Source organism: Lampetra planeri, chromosome 4, assembly GCF_965212315.1.
Source record: "Lampetra planeri chromosome 4, kcLamPlan1.2.h2, whole genome shotgun sequence".
NCBI lineage: Eukaryota > Metazoa > Chordata > Hyperoartia > Petromyzontiformes > Petromyzontidae > Lampetra > Lampetra planeri.
In genome coordinates, this window is record NC_136110.1 from 19,234,642 (window position 1) to 19,256,119 (window position 21,478).

A 21,478-nucleotide genomic window follows, 5' to 3' on the forward strand; every position below is an offset into this window, starting at 1 on the left:
AGAACCGAGTCGATCCGTCCTTTTTCGTTACCAGTACCACCGGGGCAGACCAAGGGCTCGCGGAGGGCTGGATTATGTTATTGCGTAGCATATCCGTGACTGCCTCTTTGATCTGGGTCCGTTCAGGCGCGCCCACTCGGTATGCGGGGAGTTTGATGGGTCGGGCTGCACCTGTGTCAATTTGGTGCTTGACCAGGTCGGTCCGGCCCACGTCCGAATCGTGCTCACTGAACACGTCGGCGTACTCCCGCAATAACCCGCGCAGCTGATCGGCCTCCCCCTTAGGTAAGGCTGCCCAAGGCACATGTAACGCATCCTGCAGGGGAACAATCTCGGCTCGGGGGGTCGGGCCGACCCGCCAGGCCAGATCCTGGCTGTCCTCGGGGCGGCCAGGGTCCTCCGCCCAGAGTGCGAACACCGAGTCGTTCGAGTGGCGAGCATGCAGGGGGTGTACGGTGGCTACCGGGGTGCGTCGTCGTATCATTGCCGGGGTACTGTGTGGGTTAAACACACGTATAAACAGCCGGCCCCCATCTGCGTTTACCAGTGTGGCTGACCCTACCACCCCGTATCGCGATGCCAACTCCGGGTGAGGAGTCAGCATTACCTCGCCCGATGGTCGGTGGGTTGGGTCGGTGGAGAGGGTTGCCACCGGCACCAGCATCTCGGCGAGAGGCCCGATGGTGACGGCCGACACCAGCGTAGCGGCCACAGGTGCGAAGCGGGGGCGCGTTGGTTCTCGTCCCAGGAACGGTATCCGCTCGCCGTTGCTCTCCATGGTGGCGCATCGCTGGCGGGGTTGCACGTTGAGTCCCAGCCGTTCTAAGAGGTCGGTACCTGCGATACACTCGTGACACAACGCACTCGACACGTAGAACTCCTGGGTGCACACCTGACTGCCTATGCGGACCTCTAGGGTGGCTCTCCCCAGCAGCCCCATTCCGGCTCCGCTCGCCGTGTGCAGCGCGCGGTCCGGTGCCTGCAGGTGACGCACGTCGACCCCGATCGCGCTGCAGTGCGCTGCGCTCACGAGCGAGGCCACCGCCCCCGTGTCCAGCAGAATTCGGGTACGCACTCCGTTTACCTCCCCTTCCACCAGCGACGTGGCCCCCGTGATCCCCGCCACCAGCTCCCGTAGCCAGTCGCCAGGAGTCACCGTTTCCGTGGGCGTTGTTGTTGGAACCTGTGTGGAGATCACTCGCTCGCCATTATTACCGTCTTTTTGCATCGGGACCGCTTCGAATGCACCCCCAGATGGTCCACTCTCTAGGGGGCGTTGGGGTTTAACCCCGGCGCGTTTCTAGCGCGGGCGATCTGCGGACAGTCTCTCACGAGATGCCCTCGCCGGTCACACAGGTAACACGCACGGGGGGCCGTCCCGTAGGAGCCCCCCCGTCCGTTCCCTATCCCCCCTCCGGCACGCCGCTGCCCCGACTCTGCCTCCAGTCGAGCCACTCTCCCAGTTAATCCTCCTACCTCGGCCTGGACCGTCTCTACCATTGTCTCCAGCGCAGTCATGTGTGCCCGTACTTGGGTTACCTTGTTGTCTACTTGGGTTACCCTGTCACCTACCTGGGTTACCCTGTCACCTACCTGGGTTACCTGGCCGGAGACATCCTTTATACCCGTTTGTATACCGGCAACCCATCCCGGGGTTGTCTCGCGGGACACTGGAGGTTCTCTTTCCCGGCCCCTTACCGTCCTCGCGAGCTCCTGTTCCTCCTCCTCGTCTTCCGAGAGCAGGCTCGCAATGGCGCGCTCTCGTCCCAGCCCCCGGAGCTGCGCGCGTTCGCTGTGAATTCTTTCACACTTACGTGCGCGCTCGACAAGGGTGTTAAAGGGAAGACGTGGGCAGCTCATGTCTGGCTGCCACCACGCCGTGCGAGACAGGTACCGCTGGATTTTCTCGGCAGCCAGTTCCTCAATAACCTCAGTTGCGTACCCCGGGCGTGCGATCTTTGTTAACTCGCGCACATCCTCGGCGTAATCACGGAGATCTTCGCCAGGTTGGCGACGGCGCGCCTCTAAGGCCGATTTTGCTTCCTCCTCGTCACGCGTGCCAAAACGCTGATCGAGTCGGCGCATCAGCTCCTCTAGCTGTGTCTGTGCGCTCGCGGGTAACGCTTCTACAAAATCGGCTGCCCGCCCATCAAGATTCATATTAAGTTGACGTACTGCCTGCGCGTCCGTCCATCCATTAATTTCCTTGGCCCCTAAGAGATTGCGGGCGAATGCCTTCCACGAAGGGGCCCCCCGGCCGGTAAATATCAGTCTTATTTTAGCGTGAGGTAACGCGGGGGTCCGTACCGCTTCCGACACCAATTTGTAGGGGTCGCTAGCCCCCGAGATCCCTCCCTCGATAATACTAACGGCCGGACTAACATCATCAATCGCCCCCCCGCTGCTAAGCGAACCGCCGCTAGGCTCCTCACCCAGGGTGTGGGAGCCGTCACCCGAGGATTCCCCTCCACCGCGGGTCCGCGTAGCAGGCATGGATAACCACGCACGCGCACACCCACACACAGCTCTGCACGGCACTCACCCAACCCTGACCACTCACGTTAGGATCGCGCACCTGTGTTACACACGTCGTGAACGTGCGCGCACACACGCGTACAGCTCCACACGCGATACCCACTCCTGCGCCGCTCTGCGCTGCGCTGGCCGCCCACGTTACGATCGCGCACCTTGGGCACGCCGATTACGCACGCCGAGAGCTTACGCAAGTAACGAGCGCACGCAAGCGGGGCACACGCCGACACGACGACTCGTCCCCTCCCCCACTCGCGCGTGCACGTCAACACAAATATCGTACAAGGACGATTCTCCTCTCACACGGCTGCGTAGTCACGCCAACACACCAAAAGTGCTCTCCCCGGGCGTTAACGCACACACCTCCGTACCCGCACAATCGTACAGAGACCACGGCCTTTATGCGTACAACGACCACACACTCGCGAATGCAGTGCACGCTAATACCACGTTCCAAAAACACCCAACAACACGGTTTTGTTACTACGCTCGAGATTTTATTAGCCCTTGCTAACCAACCGAGCCACCCGTGTGTGTGTGCGGGACAGCAAGGCGCTTCTAACCCACACTCTGGTGCCGTGTAGCCCTATTCTATGCTGCGCTCTCTGCTAAACCGCTTTCCTACTCGTCCTTACCCCGAACTAACCCTCTCCTACGGATCCTACCCTCCGCTCTGAGGTGTTGTAAGGCGCGCAACACGATACCGTCTGTAGTCCTTGGTGACCTTGCGGCGCTCAGATCGTCCTGCAGACAATCTAGCGGCTCGCCCGATGACTCCTTCGTCGCTGACCCCGTGTCCAAACTCCAGAAGAAGAGAGTTCCCTACTGCCCCTGCGTTTTCTTTTAAACTATTCACATCAAAGGCTAGGCGCCCCCGTCCCGACCGCCTTGGTCTCTCGACCAATCCTGAGCCTAGGATTTCCCGCTCTTTTGCGATCCCGCCGGCCTTTGAACTTTCTACCAATCAGTCGTCCCGGTTCCTGATCCCAGCTATCTGCCTTGCTGACCCGTGTTTGTGTTTGTATGCGTTTCTAACTGCGGGGCTCTCTGAGCTCGCCGTGGTCGTGCGATCTCAAATCCGCCCACGGCGCCGCAGTGTTACTTGGCCTGGGAAGGGTCCTGTCCAATTCCCTGGCCCTGAGAAACCGTGGGGTAACCCCCCTAGGGGGCCCTCGGGTGAAAACTCAGGGTAGGTGACCCGACCACGAGGCCCTACGTGGGTGCGGGTGCGTGTTTATGTGGGGGGGGTGATGGGGGGCAGTGCGGCGGTGGAAGCCGGGCGGCTCCCTGGCTCGGCCGAGCGGCCCCGTCGCTGTGGCACCACACCTGACCTCCCGGGTGTTGCGTGATAACGAGGTAATGAGCCTCTCATTCCCCTGATGATGATTGCGCCCTGGAAATTCTGCTCAACATTCCGCTATTGCAAAGCTCAAGCAAGAGGCGCGCACTCCCGCCATCGTTACTGCCCCGCGCAAACGGGCTACGCACGGTGTGAAAGAAGTCCAGCATACATACAAGCGTAGGTAGAGTGGTGCTCCTCCCCACTGGAAGTCCTGCGCTACCATTGGGAATTCCACATTATCATGGTGGGAGCCAGCCTACTCATAGGACAACCACTGTTGTCTCCCCATAAAGTAGTACTGAGTTATTGACCCTGGAGGTATGATGATGATGATGATCGGCAAAGTAAACCCCTGACCTGGATATGATCTCGCGACCTTCCTCTGCAGAGTGACACCTCTTGAGTGTGGGACGTGTTTCGTGTTGTTGTTGTTTTTACACACAAATGAAGATAGAGAACTCTGCGGGTTTACAGAGCTGACGTCTCGACGCGACCACATCTCAAGTGGCTGTCGAGAAAAACAAAAGCAGTGGGCACGTTCATGTTGCGGAGAGAGGCGGAAAATAGGCAGGCGAAGAGAAAAAGGCTGCCACTTAATGGTGAACCAATTGACCAAGTACAATCCACTCTGTTGCTCGCGGAAAATGGCATTCAATTTGCATAAGACTCTATAAACATTTGCTGAAGTGGGAGAGAGAGGCAGCTCTCTCTCCCACTTCAGCAAAAAAAATTATTGCTGTGGTTTTCCCACCTGATGATGATTGCTTGTGTTGCAATCGAAACGTCATTTATTTTATTTTTCTGCCTACGTGACTTTACCGAAAGAACCAAAGAGTATGGATTCCTGCAGTCACGAAAGCTTAAATCTAGATTGACACACAAAGTGCTTGCCGGAAATGAACCACAATACCTTGCTGATCTCGTCAAGGAGAATAAATCACCACGTGAACTCCGGTCATCCTCACAGCAGCAGCGGATTTTGGCTGGCCATTGAACAAAGATGGTCACCGCATCGCGCGCTTTCAGATGCGCTACTGTGGCCGTCTGGAACGCTCTTCCTTCCGATATTAGGAAGTCACTGGCGCTATGCTCTTTTAAATTTATATCGAAACGAACTTCTTTAGAACTGCTTATGTTTAGTTTTCTATTATCCCCCCACACCTCAGATTAGCACGGTTGGCTACGTACGGTGCAAAATAAATGCAACATACACACATACATGACACAAGCCCTGACATAATCAGAGCCTCAACGTAAAGACACAAATCACCCATCCAGTCCCTGCATGCTGTGAGATCGCAAACAGACAAAACAGAAGTCATCGACATCCGGTAACGAAACCCGATTTGGTGATTTAATATCGAATCTAGTAAAAGGATTGATAATACAATGATTTCACAATAAACACGAATAATACCGTGATTCCACATCGTCGTCATAATTCGACGTTTAACATCGATGTGCAAAAATGTTCATGCGGATTTATAATGAGCTGATGAAATTATAAATGTCAAAATAATAAAGAGAACAAACCTTCAGAATACATAACTACAACACGTATTATACTCACAGTGTTTAACAATAATTGTCAAGTGGAAGTGCCTTCCTTACACTCAAATGAACGTGGAGCGGTGCACAGCACCAATGGCGACCATGAACCCCGTGGTGGAAATTTCACATTACAATGGCACTGGCCAATTCCTCAGCAGACAAATCACTCCCACAAAGTGGCCACAGTTCCCCATCACCACACTGCGGCCATTAAAAGAAGTAACACATTGTAAACCGATGGGGCTGCACGGGAGCTTTAGCAACGCCATTCCAGTGTCCGAGCAGTCGGCGTGGTCGATGATCCGTCAGTCGCCTTCTCGTCACTCTTTTATCACTGTTACCTATCAGGTCTCACTTGCAAATGAGACTATCCTGGTATCTCGAGTTCTCGACTGGTGAAGCAACATCGACTTGAACCACCGTGGTTTCTGTTTCCCGTCCAACTTCACTCGTTGATTCATCGACCCATGTTGCGGACTCGGTCTGCCAGAGGGTGTTTCCTCTCATTCGCACTGTGTTCAACTACAATCACTCACCCACCCACCCACTCACCCACCCACTCACTTACTCGTCCACAAAACCCACCCACCCACTCGCTCACCCACCCACCCAATCACCCACCCACCCAATAACCCACCCACCCATCCACTCATCCAGCCACCCATCCACTCACCCACCCACTCACTCATCCACCCAACCAATCACTCACTCACCCACCCACTCACCCACACACCCATCCACACACCCACGCACCCACTCACTTAATCACTCACCCACTAACGCACTCAATCGCCCACTCACTCACCCATCCACCCACTCACTCCACTCACCCAACCACTCACTCACCCAACCACTCACTCACCCATTCACCCCACTCACCACAATGCAGGCAACACCACTTCCATTTCTGCTTCTTCCCTGTCACCGCTCCCCTGTCGGGTTCTCTCCCGTAGTCTCGTCTCGCAAGTCACTTCTCTCCTTAAGCCTTCCCTCTCTAGTGTTACACCCCGAAGAGCAATGAACCCCGTTTGTGCGCAGGTGCCGGGTAAATTTTGACATCGCGGGACCGCGAGAGGTTGCACCGGATTTTGTTGTAGGCCTTCTCCTCCAGCAGTGGACTGACCGTGACCTGAGATGGCGCGTGGCATCCTGAGCTTTTGTGCCTGTGCTCAGAAATTTACAAGAGGCTGCTGCTGCTGCTTCTGATGCTGGGGCTGTTTGTTTCCACGCGAGAGAGAGAGAGGGGGGCGTGTGCGCGCAGCAGCGGCAGCGTGTGACTTGAGCGGCGTTAATAAGGGAGTTCTCGTGTCAACCCTCGCAGCGGCGGGTCCAGCCTCAGCCCTCGAGCCCCGCAGCTGACTCCCAGGGGCAGCTTTGAAGTCCTCGGATCAAAGCAGCAGGTGCAGCGCACTAACAACAAGGCACGGAATTGTGTGTAGTAAAAATAATAATCATGATGAACCCATGATTAGGAATGTGCGGTTGAATGTCGATTTGGCCATCTCGGGGCACTGATCAGACGCTCGGCCCATGGGGCGAGTCCTTAAAACGGCCTCACAGGCGTTTGGAGGGGGGCCGCCCCACTCCACGCGAGTTGCCGTCGGGGGTGGGGGTTGTGGGGGGCACGCCCCCCCCCCAATGCTTCTGCCTAGTATACAGGAGGTCGTGGGTTCGATCCCGACCCTGACGCCTGCTGTATATTTGGAGTTTGCGTGTCTCTCTCCCCGTGGAGATGTTAACTACCTCGCCTGGAATACAGGAGGTCGTGGGTTCGATCCCGACCCTGACGCCTGCTGTATATTTGGAGTGTGCGTGTGTCTCTCCCCGTGGAGATGTTAACTACCTCGCCTGGTATACAGGACGTTGTGGGTTCGATCCCGACGCTTAAGCTGGTTGTATATTTGGATTTTGCATGTTTTCCCATTGGTCGTGTAGATTAATTTTCTCCGGGTCCTCCGGTTTTTCCCTCCACATTCGGAATCAACATCATGCGTAAGAGTCTTTGGCTGCTATATAAATCTCCAGGTAATAAGCCACTTCGTTGGGCTATCATCTGTGGACAGGTGGCTTCTGAAAGAGAGCTACCTAGCTCAGTGGCCCTTACCTGGTAATATAAAAAATTGTTTCGTTTTAGTTTACACTGTGGTGCACACAATTAAATCCAAGTGGAAAATGGAAGCTGTTTATCTTCCATGAGAGCTTCACCACAATGTCCACTGCAGTACTGATCCTGATTTTGGTTATTTGGCCAATTGATCCTTATGGCGGTACCCCAGTTTTCCAAATAATACAAAATTAAATATTTTATTTCTGGGACACTATTTTGTCGAGGGGTGTACTTAACTCCGCGACTGGGGTACCAATGAATCCGAAATCAGTGCTACTCAGCAATGTCGAAACGCAGCGAGGACGATTGTGCTGAAACCCTGAATGCTCGAATGCACCATAGTGGTGCATCGTCTACAGCTTATCGAGATGAGTCGATTGCCGCATCGCCGACCATCAACAGACTAAAAATGACTACATCGCGGACATTATGCGAGAGCCGGGGTAATATGGTACCCTGGGGTGCCGCCATAAGGTTCAATTACTTAAAAATAAGTATTTTTTAGTGCGGGAGGAAAACTGAGTATCCGGAGGAAACCAATGCGCATGCAAGAAGACAACACTCGCCAGTCTGAACAGACGGGTTAATGAACCCACTCACTGCAAGTCCATTATTTGGCTACAAATCGTGATCGACTGCTTGATTTGGGATCGATTACTTGGGGGCCCCTTTAAAAATCGTGGCGGCCAAAACATCCTGCCTTCTGAAGGCAGGAAACCCCCTGCAAGCCATGCCCAGCGTGACGCAGCAGCTGATGATGTCACCAAGCCCTGCCCATCACCTCCCGTCCAGTGGCACATGTGGAGAACAAGGTGAGATTTTTATTCCAACTATTTCCGTGTTATGGCCGATGAGTTGATGAATTCAACCGATAATTGGGTGAGTGACCGATAATTATAATCAGGTGAGTTACCGGTAATCGGTGAGTGACCAATTACTTAAATAACCGGATGGCGCAGCTCTAGTCCCCAACACCAGTCGACAGAACGCCCAAGTCGAGGCGCAGGCTGCCCCGAGAGCCAGGCCTGAGCCAGGGCTCCGTGGCAACGGAGGTGATGGAGTCGGCGGAGATGGCGGATCCGGGACGGTGACGCCCGGGGATGAAGATGGGTGACGCCTCGCCTAGTGGGGTCGCGGGGACAAAGAGGGGGACAGATGCATTATTGAATTGCTCCATCTCCGTGATGCACGAGCTGCGGGCGCCACGGTATACACGAGGTCGTGGGTTTGATCCCGACTCTGATGCCTGCTGTATATTTGGAGGATGCGTGTCTCTCTCCCCGTGGTCGCGTGGATTTTTCTCCAGGTCCTCCGTTTTTTTCCCTCCACAATTAGAATCAGCGTCACGCTTTTAGAGCATTTGCCTGCGATATTAATTTGCACGTGATGATCAGATGTGATCCTCTCGTGAAGCACATCTGAGGTCAAATGAAAAATAGCTGACTTTTATTTGTGTATATATATATTTCTCAAGAGATTTGTTTACCTTTCCTAAAACTTCGCACTCCTATCGTGTTTGTCGTTTGTAACGTTCTGACCCCATGCCCCCGCTGGACATCTGCGAAAAAAAAGAGCTTCAGAGCTCATCGGATTCCTCCAAATAAATATTCCCGTTGTGGAAAGTGCTATGGAACCCACTCCCGCGCTCCGTTCATTTCGTAGCGAGTGTCGCACAAGTGATGGCTCCCATAGGTGCAGCGGGGAGGGGGGGGTGGGGGGCTCACCGTGCCCCGCCGCCGCGTCGTTGTCCCACCCGTGGAGACGTCGCAGCCGCTCGTGGTTGCGCGCTTGGATCCTCTCCACGTTGAGGCTCGACGAGGTGGAACCCAGGGAAAAGGAGTCGGGCAGCAGGCGGAGAGCCGACCCTGCGGTGGGGGGCGTGCCAGGCTGGGTACGCACACAGTACACACACACATTACGCACGCACGTTACTCACGCACGTTACACGCGTTATGCACGTTACGCACGTTACGCGTGTACGTTACGCAGACACTACACATGCACGAACACACGTTACACACACGTTACACATGCATGCACGCACACGTTACGTACGCACGTTACACACGTGGTACATGGGCAGGGTCCACCACAGGCGGACATCGTGGCGTGCATCGTCGACGCACTTGCCGCATTTCGTCACATCGCCTGGATGTTTCTCATCACATTCGTGTTTTTCTTTCTTCAAAAACTATATCGGCCATCACACAGACGGCGGTAACCATTTTACTGACATTCATCTCATGAAGAGCTACCACGGAGACCTTTCTATCGTAAACAGTTGTCATCTCGAGAAAAATAACAAATGTTCACGAGTGGAAGATGGCAGCTTTCGCACGGTCCACTCTGTTCAGTGCAGGTCAATTAACTACATTGCAATTTCAGTGTTTCATGATAACAGCCCTTAATAGGTGCTCACTAACGGCACTCGCTCCAATAGTGTGTCTACATGGGAGGTCGTTTGTCAAACGACAGAAGTAGCACTGCGTTACAAACACAGCCACCTAGGGCGGTGACAACTTCGGAAGGCCATCGTCCAGCAGTCGACAGATCACGGCTGCTGCTGATGATGCTGAGTGCTTGTGTGTGTGCGTGCGTATGGGGAGCGGTGGTGTAGCGGTTAGCGTGCTGCGCTACGAACCCGGCGACCCGAGTTCAATTCCCGCATTTGGCCAACACCAGCGAGGATTATCTGAACTGGTCCTGCGCCTCCCCTAGGTTGACTCAGCCTCAAATGAGTACCTGATGCGATGTGTAAACATCGCTACTGGCGAGACAAAGGCGTCCGGCCATGGTGTTGGCCACCTACCCCCTCATGTGCTGTGCCGGCCTTCATAGGTGCTCACTAACAACACTTGCCCCAACAGTCTGTTAAGGCTTTACTGAGGTATATTTGTCTTTTTGTCACACATCTCACCGGGGAGCTGCTGGGATCCACAAAGCTCACCCTGCGTGCTCTGGGCACGTCCGCCAGGTCGCCCATCATGAAGTCGTCACCGAGTGAGCCTACACGCCCAACACACAGCAAGCCAAGCATCGGCGATTACTACACGAGGGTTCCCTGCTTCCTGGTGTACGTGGCTAACCCTCATAATATATGGTTCTCTGTAGGTCTCTATGGGTGTCTCTATAGGTCTCTGGGGGGGCTCTATGGGTCTGGGTGTCTGCGGGTCTCTGTATGTACGTATGTTGAACTTCTTTTGCACCGTACGTAGCCAACCGCGCTAATCTATGGGTCTCTGTAGGTCTCTATGGGTGTCTCTATGGGTGTTTCTGTGGGTCGCTGTGGGTCTCTATGGGTGTCTCTATAGGTCTCTGGGGGGGCTCTATGGGTCTGGGTGTCTGCGGGTCTCTGTATGTACGTATGTTGAACTTTTTTTGCACTGTACGTAGCCAACCGCGCTAATCTATGGGTCTCTGTAGGTCTCTATGGGTGTCTCTATGGGTGTTTCTGTGGGTCGCTGTGGGTCTCTATGGGTGTCTCTATAGGTCTCTGGGGGGGGGCTCTGGGTCTGGGTGTCTGTGGATCTCTGTATGTACGTATGTATGTTGAACTTCTTTTGCACCATACATAGCCAATTGCGCTAATCTATGGGTCTCTGTAGGTCTCTATGGGTGTCTCTGTGGGTCACTGTGGGTTTCTATGGGTGTCTCTATAGGTATCTGGGGGGGCTCTATGGGTCTGGGTGTCTGTGGATCTCTGTATGTATGTTGAACTTCTTTCGCACCGTACGTAGCCAACCGCGCTAATCTATGGGTCTCTGTAGGTCTCTGTGGGTGTCTCTGTGGGTGTCTGTGTGGGTCACTGTGGGTCTTTATGGGTGTCTATATAGGTTTCTGGGGGGCTCTATGGGTCTGGGTATCCGTGGGTCTCTGTATGTATGTATGTATGTTGAACTTCTTTGGCACCGTACGTAGCCAACCACGCTAATCTATGGGTCTCTGTAGGTCTCTATGGGTGTCTCTGTGGGTATATATGGTTTTATGGGTGTCTCTGTGGGTTGCTGTGGGTCTCTATGGGTGTCTCTATAGGTCTCTGGGGCGGCTCTATGGGTATGGGTGTCTGTGGGTCTCTGGATGTTCGTATGTGTAAGGGATCTGCGAGCCATCCTCGCGCTCGCACCACGCAGATATGAAATCTCCGCACTCACCAATAACACGCACAGGAATACACTAGACGGGGGTCAAGGGTCAAAGGGCACTGACGTCACACGGACTCAGCGTGCGAGACGGAGATGTGTATTGGGAACAAGGGCGGAGATGGAGGGTTTAAAAGGGGCTGGGGTTAGGGTTAGGGCGTGTTCGGGGTTGGTTTTAGGAACGAGTGTGGCTGTGGGTTGAAGAATAAACAAGTGCGTAACCAGTCTTAATTTTTAGAACTTTCGTGACTGCAGGAATTATTATTTGTTTCTTTCGGTTAAGTCACGTCTAAAGATAAAATAATAAATTAAATTAAATAATAGAATACGACGTTTCGATTGCAACACAAGCAATCATCATCAGGTATAATGAAATAGCGACATAAAATCTAACCAGAAAACTATAGACAGACATATTAGCAGACAGATATCACCAAGATACATAGAGAGAGCAACACAGGTAACAGAGAGAGGTGGTCGTCTCTGTGGGGTGGCCTTAAATAGACAGAGGAGGGCGGACGCAGAGAGAGGGAGGGGGGTTAGAGAAAAAATTAGCATGACAACAAAACGTGGTGCTGCAAGTGCGATGACACGGCAAGCAAGCCTGAAAATCAGGAGAAGGACACACTAAAATTAAATAACCTAGTAAAATATCGAAATGTAATGTAATACAACACAGAGGGTCGGTCAACACACAATTAACTTATAGCCTGGTTGATTACGTATTTCAAAGATTGCTAAGTTAGAATTTAAGTGTGAACATTCCAAAGAGAGGACACAGGCAGAGAGAGCAAGTAGTCAGAGAGAGAGAAAAAAGAAGATAAGTTTAAAACTTCCCCGTAGAAGTGGTTCAATCTTAATTTTTAGAACTTTCGTGACTGCAGGAATTATTATTTGTTTCTTTCGGTTAAGTCACGTCTAAAGATACAATAATAAATTAAATTAAATAATAGAATACGACGTTTCGATTGCAACACAAGCAATCATCATCAGGTATAATGAAATAGCGACATAACATCTAACCAGAAAACTATAGACAGACATATTAGCAGACGGATATCACCAAGATACATATAGAGAGCAACACAGGTAACAGAGAGAGGTGGTCGTCTCTGTGGGGTGGCCTTAAATAGACAGAGGAGGGCGGACGCAGAGAGAGGGAGGGGGGTTAGAGAAAAAATTAGCATGACAACAAAACGTGGTGCTGCAAGTGCGATGACATGGCAAGCAAGCCTGAAAATCAGGAGAAGGACACACTAAAATTAAATAACCTAGTAAAATATCGAAATGTAATGTAATACAACACAGAGGGTCGGTCAACACACAATTAACGCATAGCCTGGTTGATTACGTATTTCAAAGATTGCTAAGTTAGAATTTAAGTGTGAACATTCCAAAGAGAGGACACAGGCAGAGAGAGCAAGTAGTCAGAGAGAGAGAAAAAAGAAGATAAGTTTAAAACTTCCCCGTAGAAGTGGTTCAATCTTAATTTTTAGAACTTTCGTGACTGCAGGAATTATTATTTGTTTCTTTCGGTTTTGAAAGTGCATGGCCTCAGTGGCTTCCTAATATCGGAACGAAGAGCGTTCGAGCCTCAGCTCTCCGCGTAGCATTTCCCGTGCGGCATAAGGATCTGTGCATCCATCTCACACAGGTGTCAACCCCCTCCCGCCACCCATCAACCGCTGTGCCCATGGGGGCACCAGCCGATGGCTTCTGCTGCCAACTCTCTCCACTTGTGCCTATCCTCCGTCTCAGATGCAGTGCCTCAGAGCAAGAAGGGCCTCGGTTCAATTCCCGACTCGGGCACCTTTACGAGTGGAGTTTCGTATGTTCTCAACCCCTGTTGCACATGGATGTCCTCTGGGTCACCCCACCTGTATCTTCCCATAGCTAAAAAAAAGCCCCATACAATGAAACTGCTATTGGCCAAACATCCCAGCGAGAGAACCGACAGCAGGCTGCACGATGACACGGCACTGTGAAGGAACGTCCTGGGCCCGCCGCAGTCACTGAACGTTGACGCCACAGAACTACTTCCGAGTCCCTTCAATTGCCCCACTCGCACGCCACCAGATGGCACTCCGATGTGCTGGGCAAACGGTGGTTTCTACGCACGCTAATCGGTGAAATATACGTGCACATTTAAGCCCTCAGGACCGAATTTAGTTTTATTTTTTCGTGCAGTCACCGGCCGACTGAGCCGCGACCAATCGACTCGTTGCACGTGAGAAGCCGGGTTGAATCGAACGTGGCCTGAAGCTGGGATCCGAACCCGGGCTCTCAGCCAGCGCTGGGACAGTGTCACAACTCGCCTATTGCGGAGCGCCTCCTGCATTACCCCCAAATGCATCTCTAGAAATAAGTGAGCATGAACCTCGGAGAGAACCTCCGAGGGAGTCTCCGCCAGGGTCATGGAAAAAAACACCACGCGCATCGGGCAAACATGGAAGCATTTAAGAGTTATAACGAGAGTGCGAATCCATTCGCCGAGTGAAAATAAAACTTTCCAAAGGAATGTTTTTCCTCTTCGCCCTTGCAAATGTTTTTTTGTTTTCCCCCTCCCTCCCGCCCTCCCCGAGGTGCGCGAAAATTGCCGGTGACGAAATTGGCGGAAGCCTTTGATGTCGCTTCGTAGGCGGCTACTCCTCGCGGTGACGCCACTCACCAAGAAACGGGGCTCGGGGCTCGAGGCCGGGGTGGGAGAATGGTGGCCGCTCTGCCTGCTCGCGCACACACACACAAAGAAAAGGTCCCCCGGATAGCCTTTCGCAGACACGTGGGACAAGTGCTGCTAGCGAGTAGCACCTGTGAAGGGTGGCACGGCACACGAGGGGATAGGTGGCCGGCACCACGCCCGACCGCCTTTGTCTCTCCGGTGGCGATGTTCACAGATCGCCACCAGGTACTCATCTGAGGCTGAGTCGACCTAGGGGAGGTCCAGGACCGGTTTATATAATCGTCACTGGTGTTGGCCAGGAGCGGGAATCGAATTCAGGTCACGGGGTTCGTAGCAGCAGCGTGTAAACCGCTCCACTACCGTTTGCACACATGCACACGTACACACGCACACACGCGCAATCACGCACACACGCGCATGAGCGTGAATAGCCTGCGGGGACAGGGGGAGTGTAGAACTGAGACAACTCGACTCATGTTGAACTTTTTCCAAACCGCGCTTCAATCAGCAGCGGTCGCAAATTTCAAGCGGAAGAATACACAGCAAAGTCACGGCGTCTCCTTGATTAAAGCCATTGGTGGCTCCCAGGGGTGGGAATTCCACATTCCCATGCTGAGGACCGTCCTTCCCATAAAGCAGCACTCAGGGGCAGCGGTGGAAATGGGCCGGAATGCCCCAGAACATTGTGGTGGGAGTGAACATTTGAACCCTGTGACCGCGTTCCAAAAATAATTGAGGATTCATCTCTTTTTTATTTGACTCACAGATAGAGCCCCTAAGACTAACATAGACCCAAGAAGCACGCATAGAGACCCACAAAGAACGAAGACAAAGATCCTGTGTATAGCCTTAACAGACTGTTGGGGCAAGTGTTGTAAGCGAGCACCTGTGATGGATAGAACAGCACACGAGGGGGTGCGTGACCAGCACCACGCCCAGCTTGCCTTTGTCTCCCGAGTGGCAATGTTTACACATCGCACCAGGTACTCATTTGAGTCGCCATAGGGGAGGCCCAGAACCGGTTCAGATAATCGTCACTGGTTTTGGCTGTGAGTGTAAATCGAACTCGGGTCGATTCACACAGAGACTGACAGATGCACAAATACACCCACAGACACCCACAGAGACGCACAAAAACCCACACAGATCTAGTGGGGGGTGGGGGAATCATTGATGAGTTGTCCCCCCAGTAATTTCTACTCATTTACAGCCCTGCTCAGGGGTTAATCTCTCACTGCATATTTACCGCATTGCCCGTAGTATACTGGATGTGGTCTGCCAGGTGTTTCCAGGTCGTGGACTAGGCTGCCAGCGTTGTTTCCCAACTGCGCTAAGAAAATGCCATCGATTGTGTTCTTTCCGTTCACCTGAACCAGGATTTTAACTCATGACTTCATGATCATGGGCCCCGCCTCCCTACCTACTGGCCTACCGTGTCCGGAATGCAAAGACTCATGCATATTTTAACATCGGGATCAACTATCAATGAGAGCTCGCTGACATTTATCATCCCAAGCACAGGGGGGTGATTCATCCACAGTCAAGCCAAAACGTCAATCCGGCATGGGGTGGCACTCATCGCCATTGAAAGCTCTAGGCCAATGGTGGAAATTCCACAATCCCACGGCAAGGACCCAGTCTCTCCTCCAGACGAAAAAGCGGCGTTTCAACAAAGCGCCTTGCCGCTTCAATAGCCCCAGGAGCGATGATTCTGAACCCCGGGCAGCGTTTGAACTCGTAACCTCCCGGATCGCACACGGAGTGAATGCCGCGCCGCCAGAGGAGGGTGGGGTGCTGAGCTCTGGAGAGGACCGCGTGGACCATGCGACAGCAGTGGATGTTTACAGAGCCGGGCGAGCGAGGCCCTGCGTGCGAGTGGAAGGGAGGTTTGCGCTGAGAGAGGCGCCCGTGTGGTCCCTACCGCGTTCACGGTAAAAGGAGCAGCAGCTGCTGGGAACAAGTCTCCCGTGCCTGGGGAATCCACAGACACACACGGGCATACAGAGACACACACACAGTCATACGTAAAGACACGGATACAGAGACACACACACACAGACACATAAATAGAGACACACAGAGACACAAACACACAGAGACACAAAGACACACAGAGACACACAGAGAGACACAGACACACAGATACACACAGACACACAGAGACACACAGACACAGAGATACACACAGACATAGAGACACACAGACGAAGACAAAGATCCCCCATACAGCCTTAACAGACTGTTGGGGCAAGTGCTGTTAGCGACCATCTATAAAGGCCGGAACGGTACACGAGGGGGTGGCCAGCACCACGCCCGACCGCCTTTGTCTCCCCAATAGCGATGTTTACACACCGCACCAGGTACTCATTTCAGGCTGAGTCGACCTAGGGGAGGCCCAGTACCGGTTCAGATAATCGTCACTGGTGTTGGCCGTGAGCCGGAATTGAACCCGGGTCGCCAGGTTCATAGCGCAGCGTGCTAACCGCTACACTACCGCTCCCCACAAACACACAAACAACAACCGCCATTCGCCACTAAGTGGCGGTGACGTCCCCACGACGCTTGTGCCAGGCCATGTGCACCTTGAGGCCACGTGAAGTGTCGAACGCCCGCTGGCAGGAGGTCACAGGGCAGACCCAGGTGCCACGGGTCGACTGACCGAGATGACCGAGATGACCGAGATGACTGGCTTATGCACCACCTGTGCCCCCTACTGTACCAACTTGCTGTGCTTTAGCCACCCGGCGCTCCGCTCGTTGTTGTGAGCGTCGCTCCTCTGCCCTCCGTTGTTGTTGGAGGGCGACTGCCTCCAACTGCCCAGTAGCGTCCTTCACGAGCCTCCTCCAATGAGGCCGATCTTGACACCGCTGGTACCAGTCATCGGCAAGTCCACTCAGCTCCACGTCCTCCTGTACCACATCACTCCATCTCTTCTCTAGCCCGTGCCGCGCCCGTTTAGCCCCCTCGATCCGGCCGAACAAAAGCTGTTTAGGCATGCGGTGGCTGGGCATGCGGGCTACATGACCCAGCCAACGCAGCCTTACCTGCCGGAGGAGCTCACTGATGGGACTTTGCCCAGATCTTTCAAGGACTTGTGAGCTCCTCACACAATCCAGCCTGGTTAAACCCAGGATGGATCGTAGGCAGGCCAGCCTAAATGTTTCCAACCGGCGAAGATGCTCCACTAGGGGGGTCCACGTTTCGCAAGCATAGAGAAGGGAGGGAATGACCGTGGCTGAGAAGACCTGAAGCTTCGTGCGGAGCGACAGACCAGGTAGCTTCCACACAGCGTTACGCAACCGATGAAAAGATATTGCCGCTCGACTGATTCAGAGTGAGACCTCTGCTGATAAACTGCCCAAGTATGGGAAACTCTCCACTCTCTCCACAACTGCCCCATCACCAATTGGGAGTTGTGGGGGTGGAGTGTCCGATGGTACAAAATACCCAGGCAGGTGCTTAGTTTTGGTGGGGCTGATGGTAAGGCCCCACCTCTTAGTGGCACGCTCCAGTCTCAGCAGCAGCGTCTCCAACTCTTCTGAATGAGCAGCTATTACCAAATCATCGGCATACATAACGTGGTTGACCAATAGGGAGCCATCCCTTGATCGCACCCGGGCGTCGATCAGCCTCCCATTATATCTGTACCAAATGGAAATTCCCCCGGTACAGCTATTGAAGGCTTCACGAACTACGCAGTCGAAATAGATGTTAAATAATGTGGGAGCCAGAGGACATCCCTGTCGCACCCCAAGGTGTACAGGGAAAGGCTCCGACTCCCGGCCACGTAGTTTTACCCGGGCCCGCTCACCATCATGAAGGTCCTTAATGATCGTGAGCAGAGGGTCAGGGACTCCGAAAGCACGAAGAACAACCCAGAGCCCAGTCCTACTGATGGTATCATAGGCCTTGACCAGGTTAATAAAGCAGAGATGTAGGTCTTTTTGGAATTCCCTACACCTCTGCTGTAGCAGACGGACAGAAAATATGGCATCTGTGCAGGACCGCCCTTTCCTGAAACCGCATTGGGGCTCCGCAAGCCTCTCCTCAGCGTGCCTAGCAAGGCGATGTTGAATAATCCTTGCCAGGACCTTACCCGGCACACTGAGGAGTGAGATGCCCCTGTAGTTGTTACAGTCGGTACGGTCCCCCTTCTTAAAGAGGGGGGCCACCAGGGCATCCTTCCAGTCCTGCGGAACCCGTCCAGTGGTCCAGACTGTTGTTATGATGTCATATAGGGCAGTCTGTGCACAAACGCCACCCTCCCTCAGCATTTCGCTTGGGAGATCATCTCTGCCCGGTGCCTTCCCTGGTCTCAGACTCCGGATCACCCTCAGTACTTCCTCAACAGCTGGCACCTCAGCCAGCCACTCACAGGGGGTGACCTCTTCCAATATTTGAGGCACCGCAGCCTCAGCAGGGTTATCCCCACTTTGTGCCATGATGTTTTCCTGGCTGAGAGATTTTCCCTCCCCCAGGACCTCACAGAAATGCTCAGCAAATCTGCAAACCTGTTCCTGGGGGTCGGAGATTGGATCACCGTTTTTTCCTCTAATGATGGTAATAGGTGTGGCGCTGCAGGTTACTTTTTTGATGGAGTTAAATAGTGATTTGTGATCGCGGGCCACTGAGGCAGACTCCATCTCCTCAGCAACCCGCGACCACCACCCATCCTTACAGCGCCTTACGGCTCTCCGAACCTCCGAGCGAAGGCTGCGGTAAACCTCCTCATTCTCTGACGTGGGATGCTGTAGCCGATGAGAGTGAGCCTGTCGCTTTTTCTCAATTAACCTGAACACCTCCTCTGTCAACCAGGGTTTCTGGGGAGGTCTGGACCGCGTACCCAAAGCAGCCATTGCAGCTGCATGAGTCACAGTCTTAAACCTCGCCCATTTACCCTCGACATCAGGTGGAGTGGGGGACGATGCCAACCCCAGCTGCAAGCGATGATGAAATTCTCGCTTGCAACTTTCATCAGCTAACTGAGACCAGGCCACTTTTGGTTGGAATGGGATCCTGGGTGTACACCCACCACCGGAGTGGAAGAAAGGCAGGCGCATCTTACAGATGACTAGTCGATGGTCAGAGGGCAGATCAGCTCCACGGTAGGTCCTGGTGTCAAGGACATGGGCTCGCATCCGCTGGTCCGTCACTATGTAGTCCAGCAGATGTTCTTGCTTGGACCCGGCATGCATCCATGATGTTGTGTGGATGCGCCGATGCCGGAAGAGCGTGTTGGTAATTACAAGCCCATGGGCTGCACAGAAATCTAGCAGCCTCCTACCGTTATTATTGAGCTGATCTGGCCCATGCCTTCCAATCACTCCAGACCAGGTGCCAGCATCATGACCAACTCGGGCATTGAAGTCACCCAACAAGATGACTCTGTCCCGAGTGGCCACTTTAGCCAGCACCTGTGACAGGAGGTCATAGAAAGCGTCTGACTCATCGGCTTTGCCTGCATCCCTCCAAGGATGTTCGTCTTCGGTGGGGGCATAAGTAACCACGACCACCACTCCTCGCCTCTGATTGATGGGAAGGCGAGCCCAAAGTATCCTGGGGCTTACAGCTTCCCACACCTCATCGCCACGCTCCCACGCCCCCTTCATTCTTTTGTTCAGAAGAAGAGCCACACCCTGTTGTTTGGCAGTCTCCTGCCCCGAGTAGAGGACTGTCCACCCCTCATGGTGGCAGGATCCAGAACCGGTCCACCGGACCTCCTGAATGCCACAGAGATCCAGGCGGTACCGGTCCAGCTCCCGACAGAGGAGTGGCAGCCTCTCCTCCGCAGTGAGCGTTCGAACATTCCACGTGGCCATCCGCAATGGTTTTTCGTTGTTTCTGGAGGAGCCCCGAGGGTGAAAATTCAATCTCCTGGCTCCGCCAAATGGGGTTTGGCCAGGAGACGTCATAAAAGCCTGACCCCCCGGGGCCTCCGGCACAAGCTTATTAGTTACAGGTTTATGTTTAATTTGTAGTTTAGTGGTGGTTAATTGAAGGTGGAGGGGTTACCAGCCCCTCACACCCGTCCAGAGCCCCCGTTTAGCCACTGTGGTGGTCACAGACGCCATGAGGGGAGAGGCCAATGGGCATTGGCCCTCCCCCCACAGCACTGCCCACGACAGTGTTGCCCGTCCTGCACCGCGAGGAGGTAGGAGGTTGTTTTTGCCGGACAAACACACAAACAGGCACACACACACACGCGGGGGGGGCGGGGGGGGTGCACACCGTGCAGCCGCGCGTGCAGCGCGTGCAGCTTGCGCTGCTGCTCGCCCAGCAGCGTCGTCTGCTGCAGCTCCAGCGCCGCGGCGTCCGTGGCCGGCTCGGGGAAAAGGCGGCGCAGGGCGGCACGGGACGGCGAGTCCACTAGGAGCCACGCGCACACACACAGACAAAGGTCCCCCATGTGGCCTTCACAGACTGTCGGGGCAAGTGGGTATCAGCGGGCCGGCGTCTATGCTGTGCCGGCACGGCGACACGCCCGGCCGCCTTTGTCTCCCTCGTGGCGATGTTTACAGACCGCACCACGTACTTATTTGAGGCTGAGTCGACCTAGGTCAGGTTCAGGACCGGTTCAGATATTCCTCGCTGGTGTTGGCCTTGAGCGGGAAGCAAACTCGGTCCGTCGGGTTCATGGCGCAGCTCGCTAACTGCTCAACTACCGCTCCCCACACACACCATGACAACAATCCCCCACATATGTATTTTGTATGTATGTTGAACTTCTTTCGCACTGTACGTAGCCAACCGTGCTGTTAGTGAGTGCCTGTCATCAGTGAAGGATAACACAGTACGGGGGTGGGGGTGGTTGGTGTGGCGAACGTCACACCAGGCCGCCTTTGTCTCCCCAGTGCTAAAACAGGAGCATTGGTTTGTCCCCAGCATGGTGTTACATTGTTAAAGCATCTCACTTTGCCTGAACCTCCAAACGTAACCACACGCGGCACATGCGGTGGCGTGCGTGGTGGCACGTGTGCGGTGGTGCGTGCATACATAAAGTGACGGAAAAAAGTATTTGATCCCCTGCTGATTTTGTACGTTTGCCCACTGACAAAGAAATGATCAGTCTATAATTTTAATGGTAGGTTTATTTGAACAGCGAGAGACAGAATAACAATAACAAAATC

At 53.7% G+C, this 21,478-nt stretch overlaps 1 protein-coding gene across 2 annotated transcripts in view; it reads right to left on the reverse strand.

Moving 5' to 3' along the window:
- Positions 1-8,333: 8,333 nt before the first annotated feature.
- LOC144717774 (centrosome and spindle pole-associated protein 1-like) overlaps positions 8,334-21,478 on the reverse strand; it is a 43,568-nt gene continuing 30,423 nt past the window's right edge. For both annotated transcript variants that reach the window (XM_078593411.1, XM_078593410.1), the window contains 6 exons: positions 20,580-20,717; positions 16,273-16,322; positions 14,340-14,394; positions 10,450-10,538; positions 9,257-9,419; positions 8,334-8,654 (listed from right to left, as the gene is read on the reverse strand). In XM_078593411.1, coding sequence (XP_078449537.1) covers positions 8,494-8,654; positions 9,257-9,419; positions 10,450-10,538; positions 14,340-14,394; positions 16,273-16,322; positions 20,580-20,717 — 656 coding nt within the window. In that variant the 3' untranslated portion in view covers positions 8,334-8,493. The remainder of the gene's footprint in view (positions 8,655-9,256; positions 9,420-10,449; positions 10,539-14,339; positions 14,395-16,272; positions 16,323-20,579; positions 20,718-21,478) is intronic.